This window comes from Lycorma delicatula, chromosome 4 (assembly GCF_047948215.1).
Source record: "Lycorma delicatula isolate Av1 chromosome 4, ASM4794821v1, whole genome shotgun sequence".
In the NCBI taxonomy this organism is placed as follows: domain Eukaryota; kingdom Metazoa; phylum Arthropoda; class Insecta; order Hemiptera; family Fulgoridae; genus Lycorma; species Lycorma delicatula.
In genome coordinates this window covers 180,417,966-180,440,418 of record NC_134458.1, presented here as the reverse complement: position 1 = coordinate 180,440,418, position 22,453 = coordinate 180,417,966, and the positions used below count along the sequence as shown (strand labels likewise).

The window sequence follows — 22,453 nt, the reverse complement described above, 5'->3', positions numbered from 1 at the left end:
GCTCTTTTTTAAATATTTTTTTATTAATATGAAGTTAATTTATATTTATTCTGAACAAAATAATTTTATACGCATTTTTTTATTCTACCTAGAATATATATTTATATTTCTGAACATTAATAACAGATGTAAACATACCGCATTCAGTGAATATAAATATATTAATATTCCGTCTATATCCATCGGATAATTATCTAAGTTGAACCGTTTCTTTGAAAATGGAACTTTTAGCGTAAGAGATAAATGTTTAATTAATTTTACGTTTTACAGTAAAGAAACGAGAAAATTAATACAGACTAGGTATACCTAAGAGAAAAAATGAAAGAATAGGCGGTAACTTATCTGTTAATCTAATTTGAATTCCGATCAAGGTTGCTTTATGAATAGAACATTTACGTATTATTTATTATTTATCTGGTAAGCTATGAATAAATATAAATTTGTTTTTCTTTTTTTTCTTAAAAGTAAATAACGTTAACATATCATTATAAATATAATAACAACCAATCGTTGATAAGTATTTTGTTATTTTTTGTTTTTATTAATTTTATTATTATTAATTATGAACACAGAGTCTAATAAATAATTAGTAAATGAACTATTTCAATACAGTATATGTTATATTAACTGTTATAACGTACTGTTTATCGACTTGCTCTGTTATATTACGAACCTGTAGTTAATATTAATAATAATAGTTTAATGTTTTATTATGTTTTGACTTTGCCTATAAGTAAAAAGATAAATGTAGGACAGTTCCATAAATATTTCGTATTACGTAAATATGTATGACATATCTTTTAATTATGTTACCGGAGCTAATATTGCATTAGAAAGGTTAGGCTTCTAAATATATTTAATAGTGTAACCTTTATACGAACATATTACACTAATATAATAATAACCACGTGGACAGTGAATGGGTAAAAAATTAAGGTACAAGATACAAACTTCAAAATAATTATGATTAAAATCTAAAAATATAAAATAAATAAATAATATATATATACATATAATTATAAATATTAAAGTTAAATGTTTTTTTAACACTGCGTACTTATAAAAACGAATTGAAGTATATACAGAGAAAAAATTGTTTATGTTAGAAGTACAATATTAAATATCGATGATTAAATTATGAGAGATTATTAATTAGTGGATAACTCGTCGTCATCAGTTGTTTGACAGCTGATTTTCGAAGTCGAAGCTTCTGAGGTTGAAATCCTAGTAAAAGTTGGTTGTTTTTATACGGATTTGAATATTAGACAGCGGATAAAGGTTGTAAGCTGAAAGTTTGCCCGTCGCCAACTGCTATGTCTAGTAGTTTACTAGTCATTGTACTGTACTGGTATGCTGTGTTTGCATTTATATACAAATGTGTCATGTCATTAGTAATCGGAAAATGTCATCCGGTTAGATAGTACAACAAACCCTACTCGCCCGTCCCGCCTAACCGAGCCGACAGTTCGGTAGGCAAAGACAGGAACAAACCTTCAGCTCACTTAGTGTACTAGTGTACTTTGGTAGTCTGAGTTCAATTAACCACAAGTCTCAAGTATGTCGGCCTGAGTCTGTACAAGATTACATCTCATTTACATGTCATACATATCATCCACAACTCATTGGAAATGGGAATATTGTTATTGTTTACTAATTGAACAAATGACAACATACACATTAGGAAAATATAAATTATGCAATATTTAGAGTAGACTACAATTGCAAAAATCGATCAAAATGTTTAGTTAAAATATTTGGGTTCGATTTGACCCCCTTTAATTAAATTACGTTTTTATCTTAAAAATTAAGCAATATTAAAATCAAAATTCTTAGTAATAAAAAACTTTGGTCAGCCAAACTCCTAAACCAAATGTCATTTTTATGGTCAAATACTACATTACTACTGCTAAAAAAAATTTATTAGAAATATTTGTCTCCATTTGACAGTTATTTGGTTCCCCTCATGCTTGACAGCTACCTCTACAATATTTCTAATGTTAAACAAAATTTGAAAAACAGATATGGTATGAAAAAATGTAGTTCTCGCCGGATTCTATGGGACCCCCTTTTTTGGGTAAAATTCCCATGTCGTCTACATTAATACAGAATAAAGTTGGATTTTCAATCTTAAAAAGTTATACAAGGATGATGTTTTAAGAACATTCAGCCCGCTTGTTTTAAAAAAAAAACAAGCGGACTGAATGTTTTTTTTTTTTTTTTTGTTTATCTCTAACAAACAAAACTCTCTTCCTCTTTATATAATTGTATAGAAATATGTACTTAATTTATATCCTTATGTACGAGTATATGTACTTTTTATTGAGGGTGTTCGTTGGAAATCTCTCATTATTTGCTTTTAGTAATATAATTTAATTGGGGAATTTCCTACTCGGAACCGATTGTAAATAAACTAATTGTGAGGCAAAGTATATATATATATATTTAATGTGAGCCTGATCCCATAATTTTTTTGTAACATATCCTCTACAGACACTTTCTAGCTTAAGATTTTTTGAAATCTTTACAGATGTGAACGTCACATGAGACTGAACCTCACAGACAAACGGAATTCCACCTAAAAGATAACTGAAGGCCCTTTAGAGGTAGATGGTTCTTATTATTCAAAATTCCTAAAGAGATTGGAACGTTTTGAATTAATAAGATTAAATGTATCATGTGACAAAAATTATTTTGTATGGGCTTTAAATAATTTGAAAACATTAACCTAATATAATTTTTTATTTTAAGGTATAGATTTTTGTAAGTTTTTCACAACTAAACAATTAATTTATGTAATGTGAAACAGCTACGTTGGGCTTTTATGATTCCATTCGATTTTGAACGAAAAAAACAAAATATTTATTGTTGTTTGGTTTTAATAGCTTACATAAAAAATAAGAAAAATCTTCTTATATATATATATATATATATATATATATATATATATAGAGTTTTAATTTATTTATGTACTGTAATTTTCATTATCTTTTAATAAAATAGTTATAAAATAATTCTGTAGAAAGTTATTCCTATTAAAAAAAAAACCTAAAATATATTAAAAATAAAAATTGTAAGAAAAATTGAAATTACATTATAATGTATGGGTATTAAGCTTTGATTACAAAATAATAGTATACCTCGAAATAAGAGAAAGGTTTAAAAATTAAAAGAAAAATATGTTAATTAGTTACACACGTATACATATGTAGAAGTTAATGATTTTATTATTGTTGGTGCCTGTATGTTTACGCGTAGACACATTCATCTGTTGTATATATAATATCCACTTTATAATGAACGCTATTACTTGTGTTTGTGTACTGTTTAGAAATAGCAGTAGGATTTACAATTGCATCCTAATTTAAGAAGGTACACCTGACTCTGATTACGTAGGAATGTTTTTAATTTTAAATTTAGCAAATAAATATGAATTCTCACATACACACACACATATATATATATATAAATATTTATTTATAAACAAATTTATAGTCATCGGTTGTATATAAGGAGGAAAATGTTTCTAGCATCATTTAAATGATAATTTTTTCGTTCTTCATTCACGTAGTTCAAGGCAGAATATAATGTTAATGAATTTTTCAACCTATATAACATTTTTTAGCTACTGAATGAAATTTTGGTCGTTATTTATTAATGTTTTTGCTCATTAATATTTATTCAATTTAATATAATTACTTGATTATATATGTTAATTATTATAACTGTTAAAAAACAATGTTATTAAACGTACTAAATTAAATTCGTTTAAAATAAGCAACCTTAACTTGTTTTAGAATGCAAATCATTATTATTGTTTTTTAACGATGTAACTCACACTAAAGGAATTTCTGTTCTATCCGACATTAAGGTCACCGAACATATGATTTTAATTACCTAGCTATTTTAAAATCCTTTTTTCATTGTATATATTCTTTACTATACATTTAAAGTTTTATATAATGTTTTTGTTTCTATAAGGATCATATTTAACTTAAGTATTATATATGTTTTTGCTTCGCACGGGTTACAAATAATGTAGAAGAATTCAAATTAAGGATATCTTTGTTTTGGTAAATTAATTTAAATTGGCTGTAATATTTAAAATTGTATTATGATCAAATTTTAATGAATGTAATTAACTATTGTTATTTCTTATTTGTTAAATTATTTGTTGTTTTTTATAATTAGTTTTCAATAATTACTTAACATAACATAATTACTTAACATAGAATGCAATATTTGATAAACTAGATTTGGAATCGAACCAAGGACATCGTATTGTATCAGAAATTTTATTATACTAGTTGATAGATCCAAATCTCTCTGTCATATTTTAAGCGATTATTCAAAACTAATTAAAGTATTATGAAAAAAAAAATTAAAATAACTAAGATTTAAATAATAATTATTCAACATTATGCACGTTGAAAATATTTTGAAATTTTAATAATATAATTTTAAGGGTATACAGTAAGGTAAAAAAAATTTCAAAAATCCAAATAAAACAAAAAGTTGAGAATTTAACAGAAAGGTAAAAAACAAGAAATTTAATAAAAAATGCAGAATTCGAATAAAATCCTAAAATTATGTCACATATTGGTCCAAGATCCGAAAGTAAATCTAGAAACAGTTGTAATATAATGTATTGTCTTATTGCAAAAAGTCTTATTGGTCAAATGCAAAGGTCTTATTGGAAAAATAAGGTGTTCGTACAAAAAATGAGATATCGGGTTTTTATTCAAAAATCGTTATGTTTTAGTGTTAAAATATTTCATCTAGACCAAAAAAACACATGTATATATGAGGGTACGTATGTGTATCGCACTGCTTATATCTAAGTACTGACCAAACCGATTTTTTTCAAATTTGGCTTACATAAATATTTCTATATTTGTTATTTATACTTAACATTGATCGTAGTCGTATTAATTTTTTTTTCAGAATTCATTAATGTGGTGGGGGATTTCGATTATCTTCAGAAGAATTTTAGAGAAAACTTTATTAAAAAAAAAAATCTAAAAAATTTATTAAAAAATGTTACCTACAATGCATCTATAAATCCAAAAAAAATTTTTAAAAACTCAACTCCGCCAATTAAAATTGAAATTGTGTTTTTTGTTCTTTTCCTCTGTCTCCTTTCGGTTAAAATATTTTAACAATTTTTAGACAGTTTTTACACTTCATATATAAAACTATCAAGCAATGTCTACATTTTTTTTAAATTACAGACTTAAAATGTGAAAAGTTTTTTTGAAGTTTTTACCCCTTATCTGAATGGGGGGTATTAGATTTAGAGAAAATTTTAGATAAGTTTATTTGTTAATCATAACCTATAAATGAATACTTTTAGGAAACATTTTCTTAAAATTTATTCCCCACCTCTAAGTAGCCGGGAAATTCTTGTTACAATTTGCCAGTTTTGTTAAAAATTATTTTTTTTAATTTCTGTAAGTAGCGATAATTATTTTTATCGATTATTAATCAATCAGTAGCTTACGATTATTATTATATTATTTTTTTTTTGTATTGCTTTATTTACAAGCGGTTTCCTAAACAATGAAACTGTAAGTAAATTGTTACAAATATTATTTTCACAAATAAAAATATTTTTAATTTCTTTCGAAAAGAATTGAAAGTATTTTTAGAATACATTAAAACGGAGTAATTTTTTTTGCCGGCCTCTATAACGCGAATGGTAGCGCCTTTCATCCGGAATTTCCGGGTTTGAATCCCGGTCAGCCATGGCATTTCACACGCTACAAAAAGAAAAAAAAAATTAAGCTAATTTTAAAAATTGTTTAATATATTATAGAGTATTTTGCTAATATTTCAGATCTTTTTGAGTCAGAACAGAAATTCTTTTTTAATTTTTTATATTTCAGTTAAATAATTTTTTAATTTTTGTTTTGAAAAAGTTAAAATTTATAAAAGAAAATTATTTTTTTAAACGTTCTAATTAATATCAGATAATTACTGATCAAAAGGAAAGTAGATCTAATGATGATATTGTAATAATAATAATGAAATTGCAAAATTAAATTAATTACTTTTTATTTAATTTTTAAATTACCCTTATATTTACATAATCGTTATTCCTCTTTTACATATATAGCAACCGGTATCAGGGTCAAAAATTACTTGTTAAAACAGACAATTTTTTTCTTTTATAAATATTAGGTGTCGCCACATAATCACTAGCTTTCACTGAAACTTCTAATCTTTCAACTATGAAGCGGATTAATGATTAATTATTTTTCGTGCTTTAACTGGTATATAAGGATAACTGGTAGGCAGTTGTCCATAACAAACAACTGTATTCATTATAAAATATAACACAAACATTATCTATAAGATGTAGAATTACTTATTTTAACTTTATATTAGCCTAAATAATCATATACTTTCAATTTAAAACTGTAATTTAGTGGTATTCAGGTTTGGCTTTTTTTATAGACTTTTTTAAGAAAAGTACGGTACTAATTTCGGTCGACGGTGGGAAATCGAATTTTCTGTACGTTTTTAGATACGAAAGTACCATTCCCTTAAAATTTAATTTTCTTACATATGTATATATATATATATATATATATATATATATATATATATATATATATATATATATATATATATATATATATATATACAATAATATGTATAGGCCTGTGTGTAAGATTTGTGCCTTGAAAGTCTCCATAACTACTACATCAATTTCATTTAAATTTTGATAAGCAGTATTAGTGTATCTTAAAGTTGTGCATGTGAAATTTTTTTGAAAACTGGTTGAGTCATTCTTGAATTACGCTCAATTTAAGGTTGTTTACAGACAACATAATCTTAAATGAGGTTATGTTGACTTTGTATTGGTGTGTTTTTCATACCGGCTTATGCAGAGCCACAGTGGTGAGTGAGTTTAAAGTTGATTTTTATCAGTGGGGTCTAAAGGTTTAATCTTTAATCGAACGTATGTCTTGCGTTGTACTCTGAAAATCAGTGCGTTGCTAACTGCAAAATATAAGGCCATCGGAAAGGAAAAGTCGATTTTCTTGCGCAGAACTGCGCAAAAATGCACGTGAAAAACTCTCCGTTTATTCGGATAGTTTTCCATCAGGGTTTATTTACGTTGTAACGGAGAATAATAGCTTTATAAAGGGTGGTACAGGCGATATTAGAACTATACGTCTATGAATAAATTAAGACCTAATCGTTGTTATATACCTGAGAATAAGGTGGATATTTACTAAAAAGAAAAAAAAATATTTACCTTAAAAAGTATGTAGTAAGGTCTTGTTATTTTTATTTTTGAAATTTAAATTATTATTTCATTTTAATAATAAGAAGAACCCACATTAAATGTAATATTACATAAATTTTAAGATAAATACCGTAATATAATTTCAAAAGATTCAAAAGTAGAATAAATAAATAATGAAAAGTAATGTAATAGATGGTTAATCTAAAATAGCAATAAATATCTCGTAACAAGCAATTAAATTAGAAATTACCGAATAATATTTTATATTATCAAACCTACAAAAGAATTCTGAAGTAGTTTATATTATAAGAGAAATTTTCTATTAATAATTTTAAAAAGAGCTGATTTATCAGTAAGCTTTGCCGTATATTACTAAGTATGAAGATTAATATGAGTGAGAATTTTGGAATTGAGGTTTTAATAAGCATCACAGCAAAATTATATCGAATTTTAAATAATTTATTTTCAGAATACTGTACTGAAAAGGGTAAATTTCTTCATATTCTTTCGTCTGGTGACGAAAGATTAAATTATTAGTTTGTTTATTATAGTAACACTATTTAACATTCCCGTCTGGTCGACTTTTTAAACGACTTCAAAAAAGGAGGTTATAAATTCGACAATTTTTTTTAATGTACGCAATATCTTCGACGTTAGTAAACCGATTTTGATAATTTTTCTTTTAATCGGAAGAGTATGCTTTCGGAATGGTCCCATGTAAATTTTAACCAAATCCGATGATAATCTTAGGAAAAATATAAAAAAGAAGATGTTTTTTATGGTATGTTACGCAATATCTCGGAAGCTAGTAAACCGATTTTGATAATTTTGTTTTTTAATCGAAAGAGTCTACCTTCGGAATGGACCCAAATAAATTTATCCAAATCCGATGATAATCTTAGGAAAAATACCAAAAACCCTAATGCCTCAACACAGCCTCTGACCGCTAGCACAGTACAAAAGGAGGAGGTTATACAAAATATAAAAATTAAAAAAAACGATTTCGGCAAATAATAGTAATAAAAGTTACAAATAATTATATTTTTATTTATTAACTAAAGTAAAAGTATTTACAACAAATAACTATTTATTTATTTTGAAATAAATAATAGTTTATTGACTCTTTAATTAATTAATTTTACATAAAAATTTGTAGGTGTTTGGAAAACGTTAAATAGCTGTATGCATAAGTAATAAATATTCATTAAAAACTTGTAGTTTTTTAAAAAATATTCATTAAAAAAACATTGATAAAATAAAAATAATGGTTACAAATATCATTTATTTAAGTTTGTTTAATACTATTTATAATTCTGATTTCAATCTGCTCTTTTACAAACTTTTTAATATTATCATTTAATTTTTTATATATTACTTCTTCTACAGTTTTTCTATTCCTTTTTTATTTTTGGGATTAAAACAAATTTTTATTAGACGTAAACTATTACGCTTAACGCTATTATAATTTAAGTTAATTTTTCCTCATAAAAATTTTATATCCATTTTTATAATTCGGTAGAATTTACTAGTTACTTATAGTTTGTCATTATACACGTAATTAATGGACATCAAATTTCTCCGTATTAAATGGTAATCCTTAAACAAAAATTAGAAAAAGAAACAAAAATTTGTTCGATCAAATAAACATAAAAAATTATGTATGTTGAAAAAATTATTTAAATTCAAAATTCTTTAAGGGTATTAAATTTTTTCAGTTATATAAGTAATAAAAGAAATCGATTAAAAAATAAAACATCTGTGTCAATGTATAATGATTATACTGTAGTGTTATCTTGCGGTAAAAATTCAGACTAATTAAACATAACCAAAATTAGAAAAAAGTTTTAGGTTATATTGGCTGTTTTTTTCTTTTTTGTTTAGCCTCCGGAACCAGTGTAAGGTTCCTTCAGAAGGTGAATGATGATGATATGTATGAGTGTAAATGAAATGTAGTCTTGTAGAGTTTCAGGTTGACCGTTCCTGAGATGTGTGGTTAATTGAAACCCAACCGCCAAAGTACACCGGTATCCAGGATCTAGTATTCAAACCCGTATAAAATTAACTGCCTTTATTAAGCTTATATTGGCTTAATAGAGCTAAACACCGACCAGTACGAGGCTTCAAATTGAGAATTTTTAATAAACTTAATTAATCCTTAGTGAATTAATAATTGACCCGCCGTCTGTTTTGGAAAAAAAATTTTCTTTCTAGTTACATGTCCAGGATTTTCTTAAAGTTTCTTTAAGAGGATTTAAAAGTTAATAAAATTTCTTTAATCTTTTTATTTAAAAATATTTTGAATGGGTTTAGCTTTAGCGGAAAAGACTTTTAGCAGATTATCTCGATGAGATAACGTTTTTTAAAAAAAAAATATTTTTTTTAAAAGTTATAAATTTAAAAAATTGAAATCTTAATATTTCTATCAATTTGTTTTCTAGATAGCTTTTTTGTAATTCCCAAAAAATTGCTTTACTCCCCTCAGAAAAATTATTTCTTTACGTATTTAAATATTTCGAAATAACTTGGGTTTAAAAATGTATTTAATATAGAAAAATTAATTATTTAATCTAGAGTTATAAACTCAACAAATAGAATTTTAAACAATTATTTTTTAAGAATCTGTTTTTAATTTTTGGCAAAGGTAACTTGTAAAGGATAAATTTTTAAAAATTGGGCTTATAATTAAGGTAAATAAAATTTAGACAAAATTTCGGCTTATAAACAAAAGTGATGCCCAAGAAACATCAAATAATTTTACTAGACAGTCAAATAAATTTGTTAAAACTGTTTTAAGAATAATTTTTTTGAGAATCTATTTCGATAATTAATTAAATAACCCATTTTTTAAAATAAGAAAGTGTTATTATTATTTTTTTGTTTTTTGTTATGAAAGAGCGGGAATCAACAGCTATGATCATTAGCCCGGTGGAAATTGGTAGGGTACGAAAAGATGCCATAGTTGACCGGGATTTGAACACGGGACCTCCGCAGTGACCCCAACACACGACACAGCCACGGCGGTCGGCAAAAAAAAATTTAAGTCTAGCAATTTTCCAATATTAATAATCGATTATAAAAGATTTATCAATTATCGATATAAAAATAATAATATCGATTATTATTAAAACAGTTATTGAAAAGAAAGTAATAAATGGTTATGGAATAAAATTTTATTATTGTTATTATTATTATATGATTCGTGAGTAATAGGTTGGCAGAACTGTATATAAAATGAAATAGATTTGTAACAGTTACATCATAATATTTTTGATGCCTCAAGCATTTTAATTTAGAACATTTAAAATTTATCAGACTAAATCTATCACATATACCCTATAACCTATATTTCTTAAATATATATTACATTGTTTTATTACATATATAAATTTATTCAAATATTTTCCCCTCCGATTTGTATATATATATATATATTTTTTTTTTTTGTTTTCTTATACCATATATGTTTTAAAGGTAGTAAATAAATTATAATATCTTAAGTTTAATTTTATTTGTAATGTTAATGTAGAATTTGTTAATTATTTAATTATAATTTTGAGATAAAATTATTTATTAATCCACTTTTTTTTCAGTAATAACTTTACTTGATTAAATATCCTGATATTTAAAAGAAGACTTACTGAAATTGAATTTTTTTGTTCAATTGATTTATATTATTTAAAAATAAAATTATAAGTTTAGTATAAGGAAATAACTTAGTTTATCGTGGTATTATAATTTCTGATTCAGTAAAGCCTATCTAAAGCATCTGTCATTTGAAATAATTTCATATTTATTATCTTCGATTAAATTTGAAATAATTTAAGAGATTTTTTTTAAATTATAAAATTAGCGTAAATTGAAAAGTTGTATTTTATTATGAAGTAAATTAAATCTGTATTTATTGATATATTACGTCTTTATGATAATCTGATTTGAATTTCCTTGTTGTATTTATGCAAGGAAATTAAAATACGTATACGGACTTAATTAACACGTGATTTTCACATTTTCCTTTTACATTTATGTTATATTATTATTATTCTATAATGATTAATAACAGCAAATTATCATTTTTATCAAGTGCTATACATGAAAAATAAATATAACATTTTTTAAAGAGCTTTAATGAAACTTTTCTTTAAGCAGTAAAGATTTGATAAGATTATTGTGAACAGTTAGTTAGGTTTTAAGATTAACTAAACATTTTTAAGCCAAACTAAAAATAAATACAAATTTATAACAACTGCCTCAGGGAAATGAAAAGCATTTTAGAAAAAAATATTTTATTTTAAAAGTTTTATAAATTGTTATTAGAATAAAGAAAAACGTAATTCCTTTTTTTTACGAAAGACCGGAAATCAATAGCTATGGTCATTAGCCCAATGAAAATTAGTAGCGTATGAAAAGATGCCATGCCTGACCGGGATTCGAACCCGGGACCACCGCAATACAACTTTTGGACACCTAAAATATATTATATCATAAAAGAAAAGATTAAAATAAATTTAATTCTTATTTTTATCGTGCGTTTTATTTCATAGTAGTCTAGTTAGTTAAAAAAAAAATAAATAAATAATTTTATAAAAATAATTAAATCGGGGACTGAATGTAGTTTAAATTATATATACATATACAGCTGATAATATTCTAGGTATAATATCCTGTATAAATATAAAAGTGTTATATTTAACGTAATTATTTTATTTCTAAGAAATAATTTACAACAATTAAAATAAATATTTCAGCCGCATTATTGAAATAATATTTATATCGATTAAAATGCATTGTAGATTTAAATTCATGTACCAAAGAAAATTTAATACTTAAAAAAAAATTATTACTACTGCGATATGTTTTTTCTTAAAATTATTCTGTTTCTAATTTAAAATATTTAAATAATAATACAAATTATCAACTCTTTTAAATAATAGATCAAAATATATATTTTTTTTTTTTTGAAAGTTATGCTGTTTTTAAAAAGACTGTATTTCTCTTAAGTTTGATATTTGGTTTCGAATTATTCCAGACTTAAGTACTCTTAAGGTACGCAGTTAATCGGTATACTACGGGCTCAGCGTGACAGTAACACTAGTATTATTTTAAAATAATTGTATAAATTTAAACTTTTTTGTTGATTGTTATTTTCTATTTATTTATACTATTAAAATTAAATTTTTCAATGCCAAATTATATATTTTTTTATTAAAATTATATAAAATAGTTAGAATACTAAAGGAAATTAAATTAACAGGTTGCCTGCCACACCGAAAAATGCAACTTTTCCAAGGCTGCTATACTAATTTTGCTAAAAATATTCACCGGTGCTGTCATTTTTTTTTCAATTTCAATAAAGGTTTTGTTATCCTATTACTAATTTTTGATGCTGGTTTCACTTTGCAACTTTACTTTTCGAAATATTCAAAAATAAAGTTCAGACATCAACTGAGAATGTTTAACATGTAATATCTTTTACTTACTGACTGATTGTATTTATTTTAATCCTACAACTCCAGAATTGTTTGAATAATCTTATTAATTGTTAACTTTTTTTTAACATAAATTATTAAAAGTCACTCCCTTCTGTAATAAAATCACATTTTATTGCTAATTATACTTTGAATTGAGATTTTTTAAAGTAAAATTTGAATTTAATATTTTTAAAAGTACTTGATATTAAAATCTAACGAAACTTTCTCAGTAAACAACTAAAATTAATCCACATTTTATCACAACACTTTTCAATTATGTTTATTTTGATTTTATTTGGTGATTTAAAAAAAAAACATTCTTTAATTAAAAATTTAAAGAAAAAGTTCTGTACTACACACAAAAATATACAGACTTTTATCTTTAAAATAATATATAATTTGATACAAAACAATTTAAAAATGAACAATAATATTGCATCTTAAGTGTAACATTACACTTAGACATCGTTGATGTCTCAGTAATGTTACACTTAGCAATATCATTTGATTTTGCTATGAGACATCGAATGATGTCTCATTGTAATTGGCTGAGTCATCATTTGATGTCTCATGGCAATCAGCCTGTTAAAAACCTAATTACGAATTTTTATTTTGTATGATTTTAAATTACTTTGCTTGTTATAATTTTTTTCTTAATTAATCAGTTAAACTGAAAATTCATAAATAATATTTTTGTTTTATTTAAGTTTTTTTTTTTTTTTTTTTTTTTAATTTTAAATCCATTATTGTATTTTTCACCATTTATTATTAGTATTTTATTTTCTTTAGAATATTTGAATTATTTTTATTATTTCTTTTCATTTTTTTTTTAAATTTAACAAAAAAATCTACAAAAATAAATGTTTGCTTACCTCGCATGAAATGTTATTTTACTTTCTGAAATCAATCAGTTCCTTAATTAATTGATTTTATTTCACGCTATTTTATTTGTACGCTTTCATTTTATATTGTGTTTCTTTTTCTTCTATTTATTTTGTTCTATTACATCATCTTACTTTGATTGTTAAACGAGTAATCAAACTATATGTTATGTTTATTTTTACAATAGATTTTTAAGACAACGGTCAAATATCTTAATATATATAAAAATATTTAGTCAATTTTATTTGATCTAATAAGAAAGTTTATCACGATATTAACAGAGATTCTTTTTCTAATTGTTCGAATTTTACAGCTTTAATATTGAGTGACAAGTTATTCTTTCCTTAGAGTATTAATGAATTAACTGTAAACAATTTTAACAGTTTTCATTTAACAATTTTCATTAACAAGTTTTTCCTTTAATATATATACACACATTTTTATGAACAAAATGAAAATTCATATTTTTTAAAAACATTACATTACAATTATTATTAAGGTATCGCAAGGTTAAAATGTAATAAAAATGTTTATAATTTTATACATATACATATAATATATGTAAAAAATTAATATATATATATATATATATATATAATATATGTAAAAAATTAATATATATATATATATATTAATTTTTTAAACATCGTTCACTTGTAATAATAATTTAATTTTACATAATTGTTAGTGACCACGTCTCAAAAAAAAATATTATACTTTTTTTTAATCTTTAAATGAAATTCTGACAGTATTAAAGTATATTTAAAACTGAAATTAAAATTTTGTACTTAGTGCAACATTCTGTAAATTTTTGAAATGTTAAAATAATATTCAACTATCAAAAATTAATTTTTTTTTTCATCTGTTCTTAAAATAATATTTTTGTGTAATTTATGTTTCTGTTTACTTTCTTTAAAGTAGTTTCAGTCTTTTAAAAATTCAGGGAATACAACCTCGCCGAATTTTTATTTTTCGTTTAGAGTAATTTCGTTAGTTTTTTTAGAATTTTTTACTGGGTAAAAATCTTTTACGACATAAAAACAGAATTTAATAAACTAAAATTTATAAATTATATTTCATTATTTATAAATTAATTTTGTATATTGTATACAGTAGATAAAATTTTAATATAATTTCTTGTTTTTATTATTATATATATTTTTAAATCGCTTGTAGTTTATTAGCATCAACCACATTTAAATTTGTTATACTAACGATTTTATAATTTTGTAAGCGTAATAGGAAAAAAATATTTCGATGTAAATTCTATATCTTCGAGAAATAATTTTTTTTTTAATAATTTTTCCCTTATATAAAGTGTATTAAATACCTTATTATTTTTTATTCGTGCAGTTTTATTTTAGCTGAATCAAATCGTGTAAATCACAAACCGTTTCAATGAAATACGAAAAAAAATTTCCCGTTACGCACCGCTTATTACGTTTAAAAAATAAAAAAATTGTGATTTTATTATTAAAATTCACGAGTTATTGATTATTTCTTTATACTGTTAATTACTATTTTTGACGATACTTTTCATTAGAAGATAAAAAAATTGATTTTTCTTCAGTAATATGCATTTTTTCCTTACCTGTTCGTTTTTTAATCCTACTACTTGTACCGGTATTACTCTGTGTGGCATGAATACCAGTGGCACTGCAGGCGATAATAAAAAATAAAATACAAGCCCTTTTGGGCGATAGACATAAACTATATCGGTTCATGTCAAAAACTTAATAAAAAATTCACTATTACTGCGTTATGTTCCCAATCTTTGTTTTTCTTGACTGTTCTCGGAACACACCTCGCGACTCCAGTTCCACCTGCGGACTGCCGTTTGATAGAACTGTAGTTGAACACCGCGTGTTCTAATCTCCTTTGGTGGGGGTTTCCTCAACCTTACTTTACCTTACTTACTTACTGACTCTTTACAGTCCTTTCTCTCATTTACCCCGCCACACCTTTTACCGAGTACCTTTCCTTTCGAACTAACCTGTCCAACGAATAGTTTATCTCTCTCTGTGTTTCTTTCTCGCTCACTGTCTGTGTGTCTGTCTAACAATTGATCCGGTCCCGTTCTAAAGCACGCTCCATGCATTTTATAATAATAGTCTTAATTCACTTTTCAATCGTTTATCATGTACATAAATTATATTATTTTTGTGTATTATTTCTAACTGTATTACTCTAATTACTTTTTATCTGAAGGTTTTTACGTGATATTTTTTAATTTTGGTAAAAAGGAAAGTATTTTTATAATTATTAATTTTACTTAGCGTTGTTCTGTTTGTATGTTAAAATAACACCTGTTATACATTTCAATAAAATCTTAATAATTTGTAATTATTTTTATTAATTAACTTTCAAAAAACACTAAAATATATATTTATATAAATTAATTAACTATAAAAATAATAACTTAATTATATATTTAATTAAAAATTTAAGTAGATTTCTATTGAGATATAGTAGAATAATAACATCCCCCCCGTCGCGGTTTCGCCCACGTTAAATGGTTACTTGCGTTTCCCGTCGCGGTCAGTTTTTTATTTTATGTTTTTAAGTCAAGTAATCAGAGGCAGGTACAGCCAGTAGCGTTGCACATACAGTAACAGTGACAGTGGCCGTGTTGGTTGAGCTGCCGCGAAAAAGTTTTCATTTTTTACTGAGAAATTAAAAAAATAGTGTGTTTCATTGTTACTTCATTTTAATCCTAAACTCGTTATTTCAAAAATATTTTCTTATTATTCACTTACCACAGTAAAAAGAATATGTATACAAATTTTTATTCATTTATCTTCATTAATTTTTGCTGTGCATTGATCATGAATCATTCACAACATGTCCTATTATATATACGTATACGTGTATATATATATATATATATATATATATATATACACTTTTTAATTTTTATATATCAAAATAAATACATATTCTTCAAGACGATTGATACTTGAATGTATTGAATGATTGAAATTAAATGTATTTCATAAAACTGATTGAATTTAAACAAAAAGATTTAATAAAGATTAGGCTATATATATTTATTACAAAGTGTAATATTTTTAACTTTGTAATGACATTAGTAACTTTATTTATTGAAAAGATTAATTTAGTTTTCTTTTATTATGATTATTCAATTTTTAATGTTATTCTTGTTTTTTGTTTCCAAATTTTACGGTTCTTAAAAAAAACCATCGTTTAGTTCAATGATATTCATGTATTGCAGAATCTAGATTATTCAGGGATTCAAAATTAATTTTTCGTAATCGTTAGTCAATTTATATATTTAAAATTTATATAAGAAAAGATGTGACGTATGTTCCCGTAACCATACATCTGGAAAATATATCTTATCGTTCTGCCTACTTCATTTTTCGTTTTTTTTAATGAATTTTAAATTTGAAAATGATTGAATTATTATTATTTTAACGTAATTTGATATATTATTTAAAATAATTATTCTCTACTAAATAAATTTACATTTTTATTTGGTTAGGTTAAATAGACTTTTAAATTCCCTTGCTTTGAACTTATTAGGTAACGGTGATGACAGACGATTGAAAAGGTCCTTAGTGAAGGTCGTTGAAGTTACTCTAATTTCATGTTTTTTTTCTCAGTACCTTTTGTACTTGTGCGTTTACCTGTTTGTTACTGTTTTTTGTTTTATCGTGATTACTCTTTGTCGTATTCTTTCTTTGCATTTTCCTATTATATTCGTTTATTTTGACAGTATTTTATTTACGTCTGTGCTTAAGTTTTCATTCGTTCGTTTATCTTCCCGTATTCAAATGTGCATGAGGATCTTCTACTTGATAAAGAACATCGCGTGCATACTGAATGTGTTGGACTCATGTTGTTCATATATGGGACAAGTTCTAGAAACCCAGTGATGATTGTGCTTATGACATAAAGAGTTTTTCGGATCGTAGTTGTTACTATAAGAATGTTAAACGTTTACTATTATAATTATTTGCTTTTTGTGTTCGTTGCGGTGGGGGGGGGGGGGGCATTATTGGATGGCCCTCTCTCATGTGATATTTTAACATATTATTATTTATGATATCTTCAGGTGAAACCAGTTGTAAATTTTTGTTCTAAAATTTACCATCATTTTGAAATTTATTAATTTTTTTTTATTTTTCTGAAATTATTTTAGAAATTTCAAAATGACGGTATTCTAATTTTTCACTATATAATAATTCAGGAACTACTGCTGTTAATAAGTAATTGTTATAAATTTATCAATACGTTTTAATACATTCGGTTAGTGATTTTTTTACTTAGGAAAATAAAATAGTAAAGGAAATAAAACCTGGATGAATGAAATCAATGGTTTAGTGTTATTCAAGCAAATTAACTATTTTGTATGATGTTGATTAATATTATTAGGGGAACACCTTCTTTACAATGTACATTTATTAAATAAAAATAGGTAAAAGATTATTTTGCAATCTGAACATTTACTCGTGCTAATATTTCTTATTTTACCTCGACTGTTTGAAAAATAAAAGCAAATACAATTTATTCCACAGATAAAACGCTTAGAGGTAAAGTTAATAAGTATTTTCAGACAGTTGTAGTTTTTCTTGAGGTATTGTAGTTTGAAAACTTAAGATGGTTACCAAATTGAAATTTGTTTCAAAGAGTTATTATTATTTCTTAAATATATACCAAATTTCATTAAAATTCTCAATCCTCTCTGGAAGTATAAGATGGGGGATACCTTTAATATTTTTTAGCCTCCGTGACCATCGTTAGGTATTGTTTTAGAGAATGAAATGAAATGGCAATTTTGTAGCGTGAGAAAATTCCACACCTGACCGGTATTCGATCCCTGGACCGGATGAAAGGCCGAGACGCTACCTCTCATGTCACGGAGGCCGGCAAGCTGGGATACTTAATCGTTTCTAAAAAATGATAATTTTAGTAACACGATACAAAAACATATAATTTCGTGTTTGGTGGATTGTAACTTTTAAAATATCTCACCTCTACTGAACAGACATCAGATGATCAGTGCCTATTAAACTGTAAAAAAAAGCCATTTGTTTAAATAATAAACCAACCAAAAAAATATTTTTATTAAGAGAATAGATTTTTTTTTAAATTACCTAATTTTAAACATGTTACCTTAAAGTTAAAAATAAATGTCTGGGTATTAAAATAAAATGTAAAGTTTTGCTTCCAACGTTTTAAATTTACTTTAAATACGTATTAGTTAGGAGGAAAGACATGTTGATTAACGTGCGATGAAATACAAATTACAGTTAGTTTGGAATATTTTTCAGATGACGGTAAACTACATAAAGAAATAAGTTCTACCACAGTAAAACTGAATTTTCGACAAGTATATATATATCTGACTTAAAAACAATGACGACAATGCAGCAGAACTTTCAGGACCTCAGCGTAAAACTTAAAATTTAATTATTTTCTTTAGCAGTGGTGAATTTATCCTCAATGACTAATTAAAATGTTATACGGTAATTTGCAATAAAATATAAAAATTTAATTTGTATAATTTACTCCCTTACTTTAGTTATAAACACTGAAAAACTTCCCCTCATTTAAACAAAATTTAAAATAAAAGAACTTCAAGTAAATAGGTTGATACGAGATAAGACCTTAATACTTTCCAAATTCTTCTTTTTATTAATAAGGCTTTTTTTATTGCTTGTGGAATTAATTCACATCAGAAGCTTACAGAAAAGCTTGTACGTGGAAATACAGAAATGGAATTAGGTAACGTGCTAAAAATGACATGCTTGATCGGAATCCGAATCGGATGACGAAAGGCCGAGACGCTGCAGAGGTCGGCATTTTTGAAGTTACTTTTTTCAATCGAAAATATGGAAAAAGGACGAATGGAAATTAACAAATGATTTATTCACAGAAGCACAGCAAATTAGAAAAAAATATCGTATCCAAAGCGATATTTTAAGTCACCTCCAAACAATTTCCCCAACCCCGTAGGAGAAGACACCCGCCTAGTGACGTTCCAGTCGCCATACCACCCTCCCCCGTTCCTAGCTCTGTTGGGCTTTAACGGGAGACACCTCCAAACAGTGGGAAAATCCTTCAGGAGTTTAAAAATCAGATGTCAAAAATTTACTTAAAGTAAAACTATGATTTCTTTAAGAAAAATTTATAGCCTCTATTAAAAGTTTATATTAAGTAAAATTATTCAAAATTGTTCAATAAGATAAAATATTTTCACTAGAGAAAGAAAAAGAAAGAGAGAGTGAGTGAGATGTACAAAGTATGTTAAAAAATGATCATCCAATATTTCGGTAACGTTTTTATAATATTAAAGTTCAAAAAGGAAAAAAGCTCTTATACATATACGTCTGAATGCCTCACCATTTCTGTCTCCCCACAATTTTATATTTTTTTTTATAGAAACTTATACTTCCAGAGCGGATTGAGAATTTTAATGAAATTTGGTATATATTTAAAAAATAATAATAACTCTTTGAAACAAATATCAATTTGGTAACCATCTTAAGTTTTCAAACTACAATACCTCAAGAAAAACTACAACTGTCTGAAAATACTTATTAACTTTAAGATTATATTATATATAATCTTATATAATTAATATAATCTTTTACATAGTATATTATTGTTCATCAATTTTCGGTCGATAAGCTTAAATATTCGTCTTATAAAATTCCTTTTCTTTGAGTAATCAAAGGATCAACGGAAGTGAGAATAAAGTTTTCTTGAGGAAAAATTCCAGAATTTTGTGGCGTATGGAAGTCATCAATTAAAATATCTATAAATTTGTTCAGTTAGCTTTTTTTTTTTTTAAGAATAAAACAAATTTTACTTCAACTGTGAACAAACAATAGAAATGATATAGTAGTAGAGAAAATAGAATTTAGTCACCTTATATAATAATATATTATCCATGTATCCTTTTTTTTTTTTTTTTTTTTTTTACAGTTTCTCTGTCCCTCAGTTATTATCCGAATATTAATTGCTTTTTTATCTGAATGTATTTGATTGTTACCATGATTATAATTGCCAACAGCTTACCTTATTGGCTGGTAGTGGGCGTTTTTATAGTAATAATATAACTAATTTTACGTTATTAAACAGACTATCGTCTTATTTTTAAAATTTAGTAAGTAACTATAAAGGTTGGTTCTAACTTCTTGCCTCATTACCTTCTTTAGATTTTTGATTGAATTTTGTAAGCAACTTATTTGCTACAATATTTCATATTACATCTTAAAAAACGTTTATATTTGTTTATTATTATACCACTCATCTTACATCCTTTCTTATATGTTAGAAGCCTAATAATTTGCTTCTTAATGAAGATAAAATTGTTCATATTTTATTCTTCAAATATATTTTTGGCATCAAATACACTAAAATACAGAAGTCGGTCTCCCTGGTACGGGTAGCGTCTCGGCCTTTCATCCGGAAATTCTGGGTGCGAATACCGCAAGGCATGGCGTTTTTACGCTCTACAAAATTGTCATTTTATCTTATCCCTTGAAGCAATACTTAACGGGGGTCTTGGAGGCTAAAAATAAATAAACCCGGAAGTCGTACATGTTTAGGGCGATTTAGAATACATAGAATATTTTTTGTTACCCAATCAGTTGTTTATTTTTAAATAATTTGAAGAAAAAACTTAACTATCTAATCTTTATTATAATTAATGTTCCTTACAATCAGCCAGCATAATATCCTAATGAATAAGAAAATTTTGATTCGAATACTATTCGTAATATAGTATTTTGAAAACAGAAGTTCAAATGCATGTTCTCAAGAAGTTATTCCTTATACCAAATACATTTAAATATAATAAATTATTTTCATACATTAAGAGGAAAAACGAAATTCTAAATAATGATATTTTTTTGAGCAATTTATTTTTACAATCGGTCGCCAAAAGTATTGTGACCATAAATAAAATTTTTGGCTAAGAGTAACGTGTCAGGAAACCATCCAAAGATAGCCCACCTCAAGTACAATATTAATAATATGCATCACCTCTCATGACACAAACGAACCAGTTGGTTAAAAAACAGAGATAAAAAAGTAAACATATAAAGAATAATAAAGTCAGATCTATTTATTTATAATTTTCACATACAATTTCAAACAATAACACAAATTCATATTCTGTTTTTAATAATAATAATAATAATAATAATAATAATAATAATAATAATAATAACCAACAATGGAGCCTCAGGAAGCACGGAGTCCTTTAGCTGAGAGGGCGAGCATTTCGGCCGCCCCACGTTCTAGCGGTGAGTGGATCCAGTCTCAACTATGATGTACTTCCGAATGCCACTGGATTCGGTGTCAATCTGATGCCGGCAACAGAAGATCATCCGCGACATCCGGCGGAGGATCTGAAGACTCCACTCCGAGGCCTCAGATACCTTGGAATTCGACATAGAGGCCTTTAGGAAAATGAAAAACAGAAAAAGAAAGGATGGTCTTAGGGAAAATTTTGGCGGTAGATATAATGTTTGACAGGTTTTTCATGATCTCTTGAAGAATTTTAATCAAAGAAGAGTTTTTGATATTGTTTGACAATGAATTTATTTTCACAGTACTGACAACATATCGTTAGAAATGGAATGGTTTTTTAAGTGTTTCTGAAGTGCTTTTTGTATGTTGTTATTTTATTTTTAAATGTTTCTTAAGCTGCGTGGGCCCTTTACACCCTTATCATGTTGTATTTCTTTTTAATGGTCCTCCGGCCCGGACGACCAAAAATATGTTGAAATAATTGCCGCCGTGGTACAATACCTTGTTAGATTTAATTATTCTATAATAACTTGCTGGTTCGTATTTTGTAATAAATAAAACGGATTGC

At 25.6% G+C, this 22,453-nt stretch overlaps 1 protein-coding gene across 1 annotated transcript in view; it reads right to left on the bottom strand.

The window, feature by feature from the left end:
- The window catches only part of stw (laccase), a 339,959-nt gene extending 324,543 nt beyond the window's left edge, over positions 1 to 15,416 (bottom strand). The window contains exon 1 of the mRNA XM_075362086.1: positions 15,194 to 15,416. Within this exon, the coding sequence (XP_075218201.1) occupies positions 15,194 to 15,326 (133 nt within the window). The 5' untranslated portion in view covers positions 15,327 to 15,416. The remainder of the gene's footprint in view (positions 1 to 15,193) is intronic.
- Positions 15,417 to 22,453: the final 7,037 nt, after the last annotated feature.